Source organism: Columba livia, chromosome 19, assembly GCF_036013475.1.
Source record: "Columba livia isolate bColLiv1 breed racing homer chromosome 19, bColLiv1.pat.W.v2, whole genome shotgun sequence".
Classification (NCBI taxonomy): Eukaryota; Metazoa; Chordata; class Aves; order Columbiformes; family Columbidae; genus Columba; species Columba livia.
In genome coordinates, this window is record NC_088620.1 from 401,684 (window position 1) to 419,301 (window position 17,618).

General features: G+C 49.1%; 1 protein-coding gene across 2 annotated transcripts in view; it reads right to left on the reverse strand.

Annotated features, from left to right (window-relative positions):
- LMX1B (LIM homeobox transcription factor 1 beta) overlaps positions 1-17,618 on the reverse strand; it is an 83,066-nt gene continuing 65,448 nt past the window's right edge. For both annotated transcript variants that reach the window (XM_065035333.1, XM_065035334.1), the window contains 6 exons: positions 7,042-7,274; positions 4,462-4,640; positions 3,463-3,540; positions 2,996-3,062; positions 2,336-2,497; positions 1-658 (listed from right to left, as the gene is read on the reverse strand). In XM_065035333.1, coding sequence (XP_064891405.1) covers positions 501-658; positions 2,336-2,497; positions 2,996-3,062; positions 3,463-3,540; positions 4,462-4,640; positions 7,042-7,274 — 877 coding nt within the window. In that variant the 3' untranslated portion in view covers positions 1-500. The remainder of the gene's footprint in view (positions 659-2,335; positions 2,498-2,995; positions 3,063-3,462; positions 3,541-4,461; positions 4,641-7,041; positions 7,275-17,618) is intronic.

A 17,618-nucleotide genomic window follows, 5' to 3' on the forward strand; every position in this document is an offset into this window, starting at 1 on the left:
TCCAGTTTCTTTGATTTATTTGTCATATGGTCGACTGATGTCAGATCAGTGGCTTTAAAAAGAAAAAAATGAAAGGGTTTTACCATCCAAAACAAGAGAGAAAGGAGGAAAAGGTGGAAAAGGTCGAAAAGGTCTGGCTTTCCGCAAAATCCGTCTCCTTTACACGATGGGCTCAAGCCAAACCAAACCAGAGGCTGCTGACGAGCAGGGTCTTGTGTTCCTTCCGCTTGTCTCGTGGTCTGGTGCAAGCTGGGAATCAAGGGCATGGGACTGGCGGACGTGTTTTGGTTATATATATATGTATGTAGGTAGGTATTTATATATATATATACATACATACATATATATGCACACAGATACAGTCTTCCTAAAAATGCTCTTTGCAGTCCAGAGGCAGCAGGAGTCACTGTGAAGGAAGAGCTGGGCAACATATGGCTGTAGAGTCTGCACTGGAAAAAGTCACTGGCTAAAGACACGCCGGCTGTTTGTTTTCTTTATTTTCATGAGGCGAAATAGGAGCTCTGCATAGAGTACAGCCTGTCAATGGGGTTTCCTACTCTAGCCTGCATGGAGTTAACTTCGGAAGAGGCAAGAAAACAGTCGCTCAAGCTAGTTAAAGAGGTATCACTGTCGATATCATGAAAAATGGAGTCGTTTCCTGCAAATGAAACGTATATGTTAAGCTGGGTTCTGTGCAGCCAGGAGGACACAGTACACACGGACGCTCACATGCTGCGCGCGGCAGCCAAAGGGAACGCTCCTGGTTTTGTCTGTACGTGTTACCGTAGTTTTGCTCTAAGGGTCTGACCTACAAAGAAGGGCAGAAACCAGGCGGCACGGGCGGGCCGGCAGCAGTGCCACCACGCTGCCGCGGTTCAACTTACAGCCGGGGCAGCAGCACCAAGGGGTCCCGGCTGACGATGTGAGCAAACGGCAGCCGGGGAGCGATTCCCCGCTCCCCGTGAGCCCAGATCCGCGCCCATGGGGGCGCCGGTGCCACCGAGGCAGGTGGAGCAGACAGACACCGAGCGCCCGCGGCAGGGAAAAGCGCCTGAGCCGTAACAGCAGCGGTTCCTGTTACACACAAGGTAACAAGTGCGACAGGACCGAGGAGGAGACCCTGCTTCCCTGTCCTCCAGTGATCTACGGTTGGAAACACACTTACATACATACAGCACCTTCTCTTTCCCTTAGCAAGTGAGATTTCGGCTTTCTCCTCTCTCAAGGTACGAGCCCTAGCTCAAGTCCTGTAAGCACTAAGAAGTGTTAGTCCGGCTCTTTTCCTCATGCCCTCATTTGCAATGGTTTGTGCTGTCTCCTGCGCTGGCTTGGGAGCACAGAACCTGCCTCTCGAGGAGTTTTGCTTAGAAAGCCAAGCAAATTCCTAGCAACAAAACGAGAAGCCACCTAACGCTCATTTGCACTTCAGATGTCCTCAGTTCCTCACAGGATTTACCAAACTGCCTGGTGTGCACCCTGGACTTGTCTCAGTGGGAAAAGTGGTAACACAGACCCCACGCAGCTTTGTTGTTGGCCCGTGCGCACAAAGGGATCTGCACGTGGGCTGCTAAGTGACGGGCTCCTGGCCAGCAGACAGTCTGACATAACAGGCCCCTGTGGGCTACAGCAAGGCCAACAACCACAGTCTCACAAATACACTTACATTTTATTTAAATGACACCTTCAGTTGTCCCGAATAAATTACTAGGCATGTAATGCTTCTGGTGCATTGGGTGTACCTATCCACCTGATGGTGTGTGTCAGGAAATCATGAAAACAAACCATCAACTTGATTTTGGGCAGAGAATAAAATTATGCAGGAGAAATGTCCTGTGGTGACACAGCTCATAGTAGCTCATGGGCTGTTCTTTAACAAATCCGTGCATCAGTCTGAGGGATCTTAAACGGGTGCTTATTCATTTTGGAATGAACAGCTTATTTCTCTTTATTAGACCACTTTTCAAGGCACTTTTTTCCCAAAGTTTCTAAGAAAAAGGAAAAACTTGTGAGGGAGCTAGAATTAGGTACTGTTTATTTTTCAATGTCTTGGATAGTGGTTTAAAAAAGTGGATCTGGAGAGGCGACGTTGCTTGGTTTATCAGTTATCAGAACTGTGCTGTGAAATGCTTCTGGCGGGTGTTCAGAGCCTGGGATGAGCTCTCTCCTACCCCTGTGTGTACGGGACAATATACACACCAAGCGGACTGGTACAAATTCCCTGAGACGAATCCCAGAAAAAGCATAGTAAAAGCAATCAGCTCTACTGAACCTGCGGTGTACCAACCAGCATCCGACCCCTGCTATTTCTGATGCGGCAGAATGATGCAAGCCTTACCATAAGGGTTCATGTGGTCGCCTGGCATTTGTGGCGGGGTAAGACCCTGCTGAAACGGGTCTGTGCCATAACTGCTTTGATCCATTGCTACAATCTGCTGCTGTGGTGGTGCCAGTGGCGTGTAAGATGTCATCATCCCTTCCATTCGGTTGGACATCACTTCTGCAAAGCAAACGAGAGCACAGTCACTGCTTGGGAGCAAAGCGGCAGCAGCCAGGAGCACGGGCTGCCGCGCGGAACCCGAGCGCAGAGCGAGTGTCCTGTCCTTCGGAGCAGCCTTCCAAATCGCATCTGAGAGTACCGTCCTGAACACTAAGCTGACGGACTTGTAATTTCTGACTATATAATTCCTGGAGCTCCTGGGGTTAGACCGTATCTTCCCCAAGTCTGCCCTGTGCGTGACGTGGCCCTTTATTCTCTGCCTTCAGCTGGTACCGGTTCTTCTGCTCTGCATAAAGAGGCGATTTGAGGCTGTGAGGCCTTGGGGGCTGCAGAAGCTCGAGAGCAGCAGCGGGGCACGCGCTGTGCAGCCCCGGCCGGTCCGTGCGCTGCGGGCGCAGGAGGGGCCGCCCTGTACGGCTGTACCTGAGACACTGAGAACGGCACTTCCAGAAACCTTACAGATCCTCCTCCCCTTTGCCTTTATCTCAAGGCCCATACCTTGCCCCAGCCGCTGCGAGTTCTGTTGCTCTTGCTGCTGCTGATGCCTTCGTGCTAGTTTCTTCATCTGAACAAAAGAGGAAGAACAGAACAATCTCATGGCTCCGAATGCAACAATTTTGTTTCCTTGCAAAACTCTCTGCAAACACTAAATCAATTAATTCAGACCATTTATATTCATACACACACCACTCTGGGTTCAGTTTCATTTCTAAGCTTAAACATTTCAGTTTCCAGCTCATATTTGCATGCAAAATTTACTCCCAATCTCCCATTGCTTTGAGCGTAAGAACTTATGTCTGTGTTCGAAAGCTGCCTTTCCTGTACGGATGTAGACAGCTGTGCATGCAGAATACGTACAGTCCGGTCCCTGGGGTCTCTGCAGCATGCGGCGCGTGTAAAGGGAGGGAAAACCTGTGCTGGGGGACAGTCTGCGTTTTATTTTGAGAACCTGACACACAACCCACCTTTGCTCTTTGGTTTTGAAACCAGACCTGGACGACTCGCACGCTGAGTCCTGTTTCAGCTGCCAGTGTTTCTCTGACCTGCAAGAGAAAACGTTTCATGACATCATTTTAAATATTTAAAAAAACTGATCAGTTACGTTAGGAGAAAGATGCCTGTACTTACAATGAAAATGCACGGCCAAAATTACTTTAAAAAATTCCTCCTATTTTTGCCGTTTGTTCAAGTTCTGCCCTTCATGCCACTACCAGTTTCCTAAGCACTGAACAAGTAGCCTGAGCTGTGCAAAACGACTCTCGGTTATTTCATGATTTTTATTTTACCCACAAAACAGTTCTATGCAAATGGTACCAATCCGGCTATGAACATTTTTAATATTTCTGAGGTACAGTTTCATACTTTAAAATGGCAAGAAGGCACACTGCCCGGTCCCAAAAACGTGCTTCGTATGTCAGCAGGACAATGTCACGTTTGAAAAACGGCAGCTTTCAGGATGCGCCTCAGTTTATTTTCCAGTCAAGCTTAGGAGGAAGCAATTACCCGGGCTGCTTTGCCTAAAGATCTGCTGCTCGTCAGCGCAGCAGCACGTTATACCTTTCCCTGGCTGCTCCAAGCAAGACCAGCGGCGGGAGCAGCGGCAGCGCCCGGCTCACGGGACAGCGGGCCCCGCTGTGCGGGTGCAGGCGACACTTGCTCGCCCGGGCTCTGGCAGTCGCGGACCGCCTCGCAGCCTGTAGGAACCAAACGCGGCTGTTCAGCAGGAGTCGGCCCCGGCGCGGCTCTGCACACGGGGGGCGAACACCAGGACTAAGGAGCTGCTGGTCGCCCCAGGCTGACACGGTTTGGGCTGCATCGCTGCGCGCTGCCCTGGGCGCTCTGCTCGCTCCAGGCGGCGGCTGCTGTCCCAGCAAGGGGCAGGCGCTCTCGGAGCTGTGGCCTGACCCCGTCACCCCCGTGCTCTGGTGTCAGAGCTGACTTCAGGTCCCTGATGAAGCGTTTACCTTCCTACAGGGCTTGGAAGACACTTCAAAGGACGCTTTGAATGCTCGTCTCTGCTGTGTAGTAAGTATTGTCCTTGGTCGTTTAGGTCGTCTTGGGTCCTTCCCATCATCACTTCCTTTTCCTTGGTTTACTTGTCCTTTGGTGGGCTTAACATCTCCATCTTCATCATCACTTTTAACTGGTGAAAAATAGACAGGATATAAAATCAGATGCCACAAAATCACAAAAATGTGTTGAATGTTTAATTGAGGGCATGGAACCGATCAGGGGATGGAAATTCAGAACATGCTTCAGTAGTTCCCGGAATGGGGCACAGAGGGACGTTGTGCCCTCGCGGTGTCGCCCGGTGGCGTGTGCTGACCCGCAGCCCCAGAGCACCGGCTGCCGCTGCCCGGCGCGCCGCGGCGGCACAACCGTGCCAAACAAACACCCCAACGGGCCGCAAAGCCTGTTCAGCTGAACACAGTGCAGACTCCAGTTATTGTTCTGAATATCTGGCACTCCAGAGATAACATTAAATACCATCTTTGCCATCTCATTTCTGCATCCCAGAGAACACGCCACTATTCTTTGTCTGGTTTTTTCAATGTGTCTATATATGCATGCACAAATGTATTTTTCTTGGTAAATATATACAAATATATATGTGCTTGTGTAGACCAAATAGATTATTTATATTTTCTGTAGTTAAATGACAATCATTCGTACAATCTGGTGATAATGCATGTGTTAGTATATTGTACTTAGAAACCTCAATCCCAGTGGCAAAGGTTGACATGTAAGTACAAATTTCACTGTGAAAAACACCTTTCAACTCAGCATATTCACCAGATTACTGATTTTTCTTCGAGTAAACGTTAATACACTATTACAGGGACTTCAGTGTGAAGAAGCACAATGCAATTTTTACATACTCAAAGATTACACTTAGGGAATTAACAAATTAGACTTTAATTCATTTTAGAGTCTGATTATTATGCACCTAGCAATCTAATCACCTTTTACTTTAATAAGCATCTTTTGCCTAATGATTAAAGAGAAGTTCAGCCATTTTAATAACCATGACATTATTAACTTTCCAGCATGCCATTTCTAACGAAAGGTTTGTGAGGATTAATATTGCTCATTGGAGAGTTACTTTTGTGTCCAGTGGATAAATATTTGATTGCAGAAGGACGCACACTCAGCCGGGGCTCGTGAACTGATCTGCTCTCACACGGGCATCTGGGGCAGCTGCGTTTTCAGCGTATTAGACAATGGGAGACAAAACATCCCACTTCATTTGTCAACTTGTTTTTCAGGTTTGGGTTTGGCTAACAGAACAGCGAGGGCAAAAAAGCATCTCCAGGAGCGAGAAACTGCCCCTCGTGCCAAGGGGAGGCGGAGCAGACCCAAGGCAGGTTGGAGCGGCTGCGGCAGCGCGGTGCTGATCGCAGACCCCATGGCCGAGCGCTCGGGCCGTCCCACGTCCCCGCTCCCCGCCCGCAGCCCCCGGCTGTGTCTGGACAGACAGGCGGACAGCGCGATGCCGGAGCTGGCGATGAGAACGACGTGCTGAAGGGAAAACTCACAAAGAGCCCAAACCCTGTGACATGAGCTTCACAGAGCAGAGCACTTGGGGTCCTGCAAATACAGTATGGCAATAAATAACATGCTGCTCCAAGAAAGGCCCCGGTCCTGCGCGTCCCGCTGAGTCAGCACTGACCTCTGTCCTGCAGCATTCCTGACATGAAAATATAACTCTCAGCCATGTGGAAAATAGGGCTCTCAGATTAGAGATTATGGATAATGACTGCTCCTAGCTAAGCTAGAATAATGCATTTTCCTATAAAGCAGAGGCAAACATTCATGTCATTTGCACACCTAATAGAATGGCAGTTGTTGATTTTCGTAGGCATTTTCTTGGGAAACAAGTGCTCGATTTCGATGGCTGGCAGCAGTTCGTGTACACGGTGTCCCGGGAGCAGCCCGGCACACCGGCACGGGGTCCCCGGTCCCCCTGAGCACACACGGAGCAGCCCGGCACACCGGCACGGGGTCCCCCGTCCCCCTGAGCGCACGTGGAGCAGCCCGGCACACTGGCACAGGGTCCCCGGTCCCCCTGAGCGCACGTGGAGCAGCCCGGCACACCGGCACGGGGTCCCCCGTCCCCCTGAGCGCACGTGGAGCAGCCCGGCACACCGGCACGGGGTCCCCCGTCCCCCTGAGCGCACGTGGAGCAGCCCGGCACACCGGCACGGGGTCCCCCGTCCCCCTGAGCACACGTGGAGCAGCCCAGCACACTGGCACGGGGTCCCCGGTCCCCCTGAGTGCACACGGAGCAGCCCGGCACACCGGCACGGGGGTCCCTGGTCCCCCTGAGCACACGTGGCGTTCCCTCCCTCCGGGAGCTTTTCTGTCCTTTACTAAACAGCCAGTTAAGGGTGGGAGTCAGGGATTGCTTTAGCTGTTCCTGCTCATTTGCATGGGCGGCGTGTGCATATGGATAAAGTGGATGTGTAAATGGATATACTTTTCTACAAGAAAGCTCTACAAACCCTTGCGGCTTTTCCAGTCAGAGCAGGTGTGGGAAAACTCACCTGAGTCTGAGTCGTCGGGGCTGACGGAGCTCAACAAGTCTTTCTCTTTTTCATAGTCACTCTTGCAGAGCAGTTGCCCTTCCTTGAGCACAAACTCGTCCCCTTTCCTCAGCTGTCGCTCACAAACGCAGCAGCAGAAGCAGCTTAAGTGGTAAACACACTCCAGGGCTCTCATCACGAATTCTGTCGGGGCGATTTTTTCCATGCAGCCACTGCACTTCGCGGCAAACAGCCTGTGAGAGAGAGGCAGAAAAGTCACTGCATGGATTTAAACACAGCAAACTCTCTAACCAGCTTGGCGCAGGCTTAAGCACGCGGGGAGACCTGCATCCTTGTCTCGGAAACATCACAGCCATGCAACTCATTCAAACCCCTTTGGTCTAGGGCTTCCCAAATCACCTTTGCTGGATGAAAAACACTCAGATTTGTCCTTATCTCACTATTTTGTTTCTCTTCAAAGAGAGAAACAAAAAGGAGCTCTCAGGATTTGGATAACTTGTTCAAAACCAAATTAGTCTTAATTCACCTTTTAGAGGAAGGGCCAATTCACCCTTTTTCTTATACGGGCTCTGCAGTTTCAGCACTTGAACCCCGTTCTGAACAGATTCCACAACTCTCCATTTTTGGTGTTGTCTGTCTCCGAGGAGGCCGATAAACGAACACAGAAAGCATGAAATCTCCGGGCTATTGCTGGGGAGAAGACGACACACACACGCAATCGCACACATGCAACTGATAAAGAGAGGAGTGGAATAACATGGCTTTTCCTTGGATGTTGAGTTATTCCAGAACAACCTGTCTCTGAAGGGAGTGCTGTGCATTTTAAATGGTGTGAAACATCCTTTGGCAGAGATAGGCTGTGATACAATCTGCTACATTACCACTATAATCACAAGCTCTAGAACATATACTGTATTCCAGACTAGTTCTTCTGAAACCTCTCTAAACCCCCTCCTTCATCCATCATTAATTTTCTAAGATAAAGTTATAATGATTTAGATTAATTTTATTTTGCTTTTCTAATGGCAACTGGGAATCTCCCTAAGCGAGCTTTTAGGAAGAGGGCTGCTCCAAATAAAGATGAATAGCTAAGTTACAGCCCTGTATCGCACAGTGGCCTTGGTGACTTGAAATTCAGTGTCTTTTACAGCAATACATCAAAGTACAAGGTGCATTAATATTTACATTTCAGCAACAAAATTAGCACAACTGCACCCGCGTGTTCACAGGAAAAAAGGACATTCTGCCTCCCAGGATGGGCATGCCGATCGTTATCTTCACCCTCGGAGTTCTCCCCTGTCCTAGAAGAGGCGATTCTCTGATGTCAGGAGGCACGGGCTGTGGCAGTTTCTGATTCCTCCATTTTGCTGAGCTGGGCAGCACAGCGAAATGGCAGCCGGGATGCTGGCGAGGCGCGGGCTCACGCAGCGGGCAGAGGGAAAAGGAAATGTAAATACGTTTGCATAGGGCGGCCAGGGAAAGGCTGAGTGCCCAAGAACTTGTGGGTTTTCCCCATCTGTATCTTTTGATCTAGTAGCAAAGATCTCCACTGTTCACCTTGCTGCCTCGGCGTGGACCTGCGCACGACCGCGAGGTCACGGCTGTGTGTCCAACCAGCCGCGCCAGATGCGCCGAGTGGCTCTGTTCTGGGGACATACTGAACTAAATCTGTTAAAGGGACACTGATGCCACACAGGACTCATGGCCAGTGCCAGTAAAAAGGCGCCCTTATTTCATAGGTCTGTTGGGTTTGTCTGCAAAGCTTTTCTTCTGCTGGGTGCAAACTTTAACAGAAAGAGAGAAATAAGATTTTACATTCTGACTGGTAAACGTCACAAAAATATAACAATGCTTTAGCGAGCAAATTCTTCAGCGGGAAACATTTTTATCTATATACAATAACAACTCTGAAAGGATTAAAACACGAATGGGAAAAAAGAGCAAGCAGATTTTAAGCACTTTAAAAAGTTGTTTCTATTTAACTGCTTAAAGCTATTCGACTCAGCAGAATTAAGCTTGTATCTTTTGTCTGAAGGCTGTTGGTACAGCGGAGCACACTGGAAGCCTCAAAGCTCAGCAGCTCTGTGTGCAGGTACCTGTCTCCCCCGACCGGCACAGCTCACCTGTCCCACGGTCACCCTGCAGGAAAACCCCACCGTGGGAGGGATGGGGCAGCGCAGGAGCGGGACCAGCTCTGAGGGGCTGTGCCGGGCCCTGCCAGCGCAGGAGAAGCCGCTGCTGCTGAGCTGCAGCCTCGGCGGCTCTTACCAGTGCTCTGAGAAATCTTCAAAAGGAAACCGCAGAAATGAGCGCGATCCCGCCGCTGCGGGCGCTGCGACCCGCCGGAAACCTCGGCAGCGCTGCTGCGGCCCCGGTGGCAGCGCCCAGCGCCGCGCGGAACGAGAGCGGGCACGGCGGCGGCCGCGGGCCCCGGCACTCCTGCCCCCGCGGACGGACCCGCGGAGCTGCGGGCTCTGGCACAGCCCCGCACAGCCCCGCACAGCTCCGCACAGCTCCGCACAGCTCCGCACAGCTCCGCGGGCTCCGGTACAGCCCCGCACAGCTCCGCACAGCTCCGCACAGCCCCGCACAGCCCCGCACAGCTCCGCACAGCCCCGCACAGCTCCGCACAGCTCCGCGGGCTCCGGCACAGCCCCGCACAGCTCCGCACAGCACCACACAGCCCCGCACAGCCCCGCACAGCCCCGCACAGCCCCGCACAGCTCCGCACAGCCCCGCACAGCTCCGCACAGCACCACACAGCTCTGCACAGCTCCGCACAGCCCCGCACAGCCCCACACAGCTCTGCACAGCTCCGCACAGCCCCACACAGCCCCGCACAGCCCCACACAGCGCCGCACAGCTCCGCACAGCCCCGCATAGCTCCGCACAGCCCCACACAGCTCTGCACAGCTCCGCACAGCCCCGCACAGCTCCGCGGGCTCCGGCACAGCCCCGCACAGCCCCGCACAGCACTGCGGGCTCAGGCACAGCTCCGCACAGCTCCGCACAGCTCCGCACACCTCTGCGGGCTCCGGCACAGCCCCGCACAAATCTGCGGGCTCCGGCAGCAGCAGCGGGGCCGGCGCATCCCGCGGGTACGGCCGGAGCTGCCCCACGAAACGTGCCAGCGAAAACACCGATGTAAAACAGTTCACAAATTATTTTAAGTAGGAAAGCACAGAGCCCCTGCACATTTCTTCATAAAAACAACCAGGTTTTTCCTTAGTCTGCGCTGGGGAGTGTATCTGTATTAAATGATCTGAGCAGCATCTTCCCTGTCGTTCTGCTTTACAGAGTGCTTTGGTTTTTTTCTTTCTCTCCAAAACAAAAGATTTCTAACAAATAAATAGAAAATATTTTTTGTTATTTACTGGCAATGGTGCTTTGGCAGCAATGTTTCAAAGGCAATCTTTCAGTTAAAACAAACTACATTGTTGCCAATGTAGCAGTAACTCCTCCAAACATTAACCGGACTGACACCAATGCACGGACTTCGTGTCTGCCGTTTGTCTGTTGTACAACACCAGAGATGTACAACATGCTCGGTCCTCAGGTACCCTCTGCATGACAACACACACACACACACAGACCGCGTCGCGCTGGGTCCAATTCTGAGATTATAAAATCTTCATTAAATCTATCTTATAAAGTGTTTATAGGTATTTTTTCAGCTTCCAGAGAGTAACCCACGGTTATGCACTCTTCTTGCACAAAGCAATCGCACAACAGGAAACTAATCTTGACAAATGACCAGACTTTGATATCTGTGATCTAAACCACTGCTCATTAGACTGTTCATTTTATAAACGAACGGTAATAAACCTGTTGAGAAGTGTAGGATAGCAGGAATACTTTACAGATCACCCCTTTACAGGTTTCAATCAAAGCCATAAATTTGAAGGGGAGAATGCAGATATTCTGTGCTGAGACAAAGATTCAGTCCCACAGCAACCACATTTAAAGAAATATTCCTTTTGCTTTCTATACATTTTACAAATAATTTGCATAACTCTGCCTTTTTACCCCCACGGCTGATTATCTCCAGCTCTCTTAAGTTCATGTCAAACCTCAAAATCCTTGGACTTGTTAAAGTATGTGGAGAGTGGAAATCAAATGCCTTTATGAGAAGCCCCAGGAAATCTCCCGACTCCAAAGCACAACGAAAACATTCCAAAGAAAATTGTTCAATGAGGACAAAGGAGAAAAGCAGAACAAGAAAACCTTGTTTTGAATCACTGATCGCAAGAGTTTTATAAATAAATTCTGTTGCCTGGACAATTCTGAAAGACAACTCAATAGGTTTAGCAGTTTTTAAGTGCGTTTGCCTCTATGCCTGAGACACTTGGGGGATTCAGCCGAGCTAAAGCTTGGAACAATGGTCTGTCTGTCCATCGGAGTATTTGTCATAATTGTTGTGGAGCAACTTTACATTACTAGATAGTCAAAAAGTCTTCACCAGCTAAAGCTGGGTGAACATAACACATTAATTTTGCATATCTTTTAGAAGCAATGAAAATGCTAAGACATGTGGTCCTGTCTTTAAACAGTAGATGAAAATGTTCAGCAGCGGAAGAGGCCATAAAGACTTGATTTGTTAGGATATCGCTGGATCAGTAATCCTCAGAAACAAGCACCGCTACACGATCCACTGTGCCTTCTGCATGGGCACAACCACCTGGTGTTCCGCCCGCCCCGCGGATTTATTGTCCCTCGCGTGTTATCCCGCGGTACGGCCGAGCCTGCGGCGCTCCTGAGGACCACGGCTCCGCTGTTTGCTCTTCCGATGTCCTGACAACCACCGCTCCCTTCCCACTGCTCACCCAGGTCCTTCATTTCCTCCTGTCTGGGGGCAAACACGTTTTAATTGTTTTATGATAACTAATTTAATCTGTGCTGAGAGATCTCCGTGTGCAGTGCAAAATTTGCTGTTCGTATTAAGTGTGGTTCAAGAGGTTTGTTATACAGGACAGAGGGACAGGAACAGCCTGATCAGCCAGGTGGTTTACTTCCTGCACCTCTGCCGTGAAGCAGTGAACAGGAGGTCGTTACACCCTGTTTGACACGTGCAAGGGGACAGATGCTGTGTCTGCCTGTCAGAGGTGCCAAATCGGTTTGCTTGCTGTGCCATTCTGACATTAAGTGTTGCAAGAAACCAAAGCGGAAACCTGGCTTTTCTTGATTTAATAAATATACAAAGAGGGTGATCACGAGCTTCTGTAAATATTGTAGATATAGGCTCTAGCTCTGGCGCTTTTCTTCCTGAAAATAGCTTGTACATGACATCTCTATCCTGCCTATATACCAGCTGGGAGTTCGCTTGGCACTCGTGTAGTACAAAATATGTTAGAGCTGAAGTAAAATATATTATGTTTTTCACACAACTGAGTTTTATTAAGAGAAGAAATTAAATTACTAACAAATGACATCTGTTACTTGTTCTTTGGGAGAAATTTTGATACTTCCATCCTCTTCAGATGACATAGAATGGGGAAAATACCATGGATGGGGTTTTTCCCAGCATAGTACTTGGACACTTGTGTGGTGCCTGACGGCTCACGGGTGCTTATTAAAAATAAAGATAAACTGTTGCTTGGTTACGCTGAATTCTGAACATTCAAAACATCTCAGACGCACTAAAGCAAACCAGAAATATCGTAACTTTACTGGGGGGGGGGGAGGGAAACAAAAACAAAACAAAAAACAAGAAAGAAACCCTAAAAATACCCACAATCCATTTAAAAGATTTTCCCAGCAGAAAAAATAATTACATAGTTTATTAAAGCCAATTTCATAGCTGAAACTCCAGAAAGAGAAAGCTAATTCCCTTTCACCGCCTCGTAATAAAACATGCAAGAATTAAAAGTTTCTAGGAATGGAAACAAAGAAACCTTTTTCTTTTCAGGGAGGAGAAGAAAATGTTTCTGGAGCGTCTGTGCACGGGTGCTGCGGTGAGAGCGCCCGTCGGTGCAGACCGCACAAGAGCTGCGCCTCGTGCCACGGGCGCGGGTTCAGGATGAAGTGCGGTGCACCTCGGTACCCGGTCACTTTGGCTCTCGGGGTCACGCTCCTTGTGTTGTCACGGGAAGCAGCGCTGCCGTGCGCAGGCAGCGATGGCGGGAACCCCCGGCCCCGCGGCCGTGCCCGGAGACGGCTGGTGTCACAACAGCCGCACAAACATCACCCTCTGTTCGATTCCTTCCCATAAGAGCAAAAAGTCCCGCTGGTCTCGCCAGAGCAGGGTTTGGCTCATGTTCAGCATTTCCCACCTGCACCAGGCCTGTGCCGCAGCGGGCCCGGAACCTGCCACAAAGGTCATTGTCTCTCTTTATGTGGCTTTAACAAAGGCAAACGTCCTCTGTGGACAGTGAGCTGATGGCCCCCCCTGGGCAGGGCGCAGGACCCGCACCCACTCCGCCAGCCCTGTGTCCCCGGCTCCCCCCGACACGCCACGGCAGCCCCGGTGCTGTGTGCAGGGCAGGGCTGGCACAGCGCCTGCTCAGCACCCTCCCCAGAGCTCCGCGACCACCAGCCCCGCAGCGGAGCTCAGTGTGGGCTGCAACCACAACCCTGAGACAACTGCAAAGACACAGCAATGGATGCGCTAAAATGCATGAAGTCACGCAGAATTCAAAGCTGCCATCCTAATGTAACTTGCTCAAGTGGGGCCAGAATGACCTAAAAAGTTACATCTTCCTTAACTAGAAACTAAAACAAAAAATGTAAAGTGTAGAGGAGTCTCTTGCTTCAAGCAGAATGTGACAGAACAGATTCTTCTCTTTGCTTAATTTTCATCTCCTAATTGACCACTTTGTTCAACTGTCTTCCATCACTGCCACGCAGTTCTGGTTTATAGCATTTTTCCTTACAATGCTTTGATGGAAAAATTTATGAAGAATCGAATTATTGCTGTTAGAAGGGAATTAAAACAATTTTTCATTTACAAAGTCACTGATATTGCTCTACTGTGCTCCACCTTCGGGAATCCAATTGCTCTTCTCAGCTACTCCCATTCCTCTTTATAGCACAGCAATTGCACTGTACAGATTATAGCTGCAATTTTCTGCTAATCTGTTCTGTAGAACAGAAACTGTTATAGAAGTTAAGGGAGCCAATTGAATTGATAAAGCCACGGCTGCAATTAAGAAGCCTAATGGATTAACAAAATACAATTATTTTGTTAGAATCATTATTTTAGGCAGTGCAAACATTTAGGAAATAGTGTTATTTTTGCCTACGAGTTTAAAAAAGGTTAAATGGGCTTGTGCTGTTCTGCATTTCGTATTGCTTCGAATTATTGTGAAGTGCTATAAAAGCATAGCGTGTGTTGGGGAGTTTGTACTCCTGCTGTACTGCTGAGCTCGGCCATTGCCAAAACCAGCCTTTTTCATGTTTCTTCCTTTGGGTTTTTATTCGGTTATCTGCACATATTACACCGAAGCGCCGCTGTCCCCACCGCACACCCCACGGCTCCCGCGGGCGCCGCGGCCTCGTCCCAGCCCGCTCCCGCGTGCGGCCGCTCTCTGATGAGACGTCTTATCCTTCTCGTTCGCTGAGTGGCACCCTGGATTTACAGCCGCCTTTGAATTTACATCACAAACAACACAGGGAAATTCTTCTAATGTAATTTTGATATGAAAATTCACCCTAGAGGCCCTATAGGCAGGGAAATGGCGCTGGTGGTGATTCACTACCCCGGCCTTCACTTTTACAGAAAAAAATAATCACGTGTCAAAGCAATCCAAATGCAGTTTCTAAGTTATTTCTTGGCTGGCAGGAATGACTTAGGGAAAGAATTTACACGGGGCCTTTCCTCTCAACTAAGAACATTAACAGGAAGAAACGTTATTTGCCAGTATAAAACAAAATCACTTCCTGTGCCGGCTGCACCGACGCTGTACGAGAGCTTGTGCCCAAGCATCAGCACAGCCAATTTAGCAACTGATTTGCAAGGGAAAGATACCTTAGTCCTGTGGCGTTAATGTCTTTCCAGCGGGGGGTCTATTGCCAGCTTCTCCAAACTCATCAACACAATCTATTATTAATACCCAGAAAGGCTTTATAGTATCTTTATAGCACAAGGCAATGAAAGCTCTGTGGTGTAATCTGTTATCTATATTGCAAAAACATGGGAAATAAAACAAAACATAGACACTTCATAAACAAAATGTTTCATCTGTTACATCTCTCTGCCTCTCCTATATATAAAGCAGTAGGGTGCAGGAAAGGCATTCAGCGAGATTCGCTGTGAGATGTGGGACCGGCTTCTTCTAAATTGTTACTTGAAATGTGACAAAATCTAAATCGAATGAAAATTTCTGCTTCTTTCACTGGGATGAAAATCCTTGTGTCTTTGCAAGTCAGGCTGCATTTGATTTGCAGAGCAAAGGGGTTTAGGAGCAAAACGAGGCATCTGAAAACCCTGAGGGTGAGATCTCCGTGCTGCAGCGAGGGGCGCAGCGCAGCGCTGGGACACGGGCGCACCGGGCGCACCCGCCGCGCCGGGCATCGCCACGGCCAGCGCTGGAGAACGCGCCTCCAGCAGCACCGGGTGCCCGCGGGCACGTTCCTGGGGGCAGCTGCTGCTTCGGAAAGCGTTCAACAACAGAACCGGAGCAGAGCTGGACCTTTTCTTCTGTTATTGATCTACAGGTCAATATTTTACAGGAAAAGCCCAGAACTACCCTCCAGTTTGACCCTAGGAACAGCCACAACCAGAAGTGTCACCTAACAGCAAACACACAATTTAAAACCCAAGAAGATTTCATTTGAACAAACAGATTGTGGCAAGGACGGGACTGAGCGGGGCTACGGAGGAAGTTTTGGGTCCTTGGTGCGTGTGTGTTTGCAGTACAGTAAGAACCAAAGCAGCCCTCAGCACAGGCCTGTGTCTTATTTCCCAGATGCCCTTTTATTTTCTTTGCCTGTTGCAAATAAATCGTTCTTTTGTAGCGTTTCTCTTTTCAGTCCAACTGTCAGCTATTATTTTTCTATTTCCTCTTTTTGTCACTTTGCATTATTTTTGGTGCTGTAATTCCCATTTGTTCCCACTCCTATCTTCCTGTCTGCCATTGTTCCATTTTTTAATCCCCAGTTTTACTCTTCTTCAGCTCTTTTTCGGCCCATTCTCAGTGGGGTTTGAGAGAATACCCAGGCGTGACTCCCTGCTATAGCAACCACACCTCCCCAGGAAAGCCACAGCAATCTCTTCGGGAGCAGGAAAGTCTTTCACAGGCTGGCAGCAAAAGTAAATCCTTCTTCAAGGAACAAGAAGGATTAGCAGCGAGCAGTGGGCTGCAGACTTAACCCTACCCTCATTTCTTTAGAGCACCAGTCACTCAGAACCCTGCTGTGATGTACAATTAAACAGGACCCAAAAAATCCTGAATGACACAAGAGCCGGATTGTGTAAAGGTTTAATTCCACTTTAATACCTTTCCAAGTTCAGAACTCAAAGATAGCAATTTAACCCAAGAATCCCCATCCAAGCGTGAAAAGTTGCTGCTTGTCTTACAAAAGTCCCCACTATATTCTGCTCTAAATCGTGCTCTATTAGTCTGACCCTCAATGGATGACATTTTCCCCAGTCATCTCACACTGTTTCTCTTTACTGTCCGTCTTTGACAAACTCTGTTCTTCTGACAAGACAGAGGAGTCTGATCACGGAACTTCGGGAGAAACCCCGCAGAAATGCCACTAACAAAAGGAAAGAAACCCTAAAACGCCACACAAAACCCCCTCAAACAAACCAACCCCACTCAGGCACCCGGAGGTGCGTCCCGCAGCGTCCAGGAGTTACCGTTTGTTCTTGAAACGTGGAGTCACTCTTACTAACATCATGTCAATTACTTGTTATGAATATTACAATGGAAAATGAATATGTCTCTCAACACGGGCTTTTTCAAAGACTCCAAAGATCTGATTCATCTCTTTTATGTTAAGGAGCAGACTGGCCTAGCTATTCTAGTATGGGCAATACTACAGATGCTCTATAAACCAAATTTTTGGATTACACAGAACTACCAAAACCTCCTGGCTTGTGCAAGGGCAAACGTGGCTGGTGGAGTCTCAGAGACGGGGCTATGGGCATCGGTGCCTGCAGCCGGGCCTGGGCACGGCAGACTCCAAAGCCGCACCGGAGATTCGCCAACGGGCAAGGCAGAGCGCGTGCCCAGCCCCGGGCTTGCCTGGAGCATCAGCACAGGGCTTTTAAGTTATTCCAGCAGTTAAACATATATCAGAGAGGACACTTCCACATGTGTGAGAACGAAATCCCATTAGACACCAACAACATTATTAGGCATGCAAAGAGGATTATTCCCCTAAGCCCACAAGACTGAAAGGTTTGTCTAAACATTTTATTAACTTTTTCAGATTTTTTTTTTAATTAAATGAAAACTTGTAAGGAGGTCAAAGCTGGAAAATCTTGCTTAACTTTTAGCTATGTCGACGTATATCTATTATACACACACGGAAAAAACAGAGATGCCTGTTAGAGAGAAAGTGCACAAAGTCCCCAGCACGCCATATCAGTACAGCATCCCTTTCTTTGGGTGAGAAAATGTGTATGGCTTGGA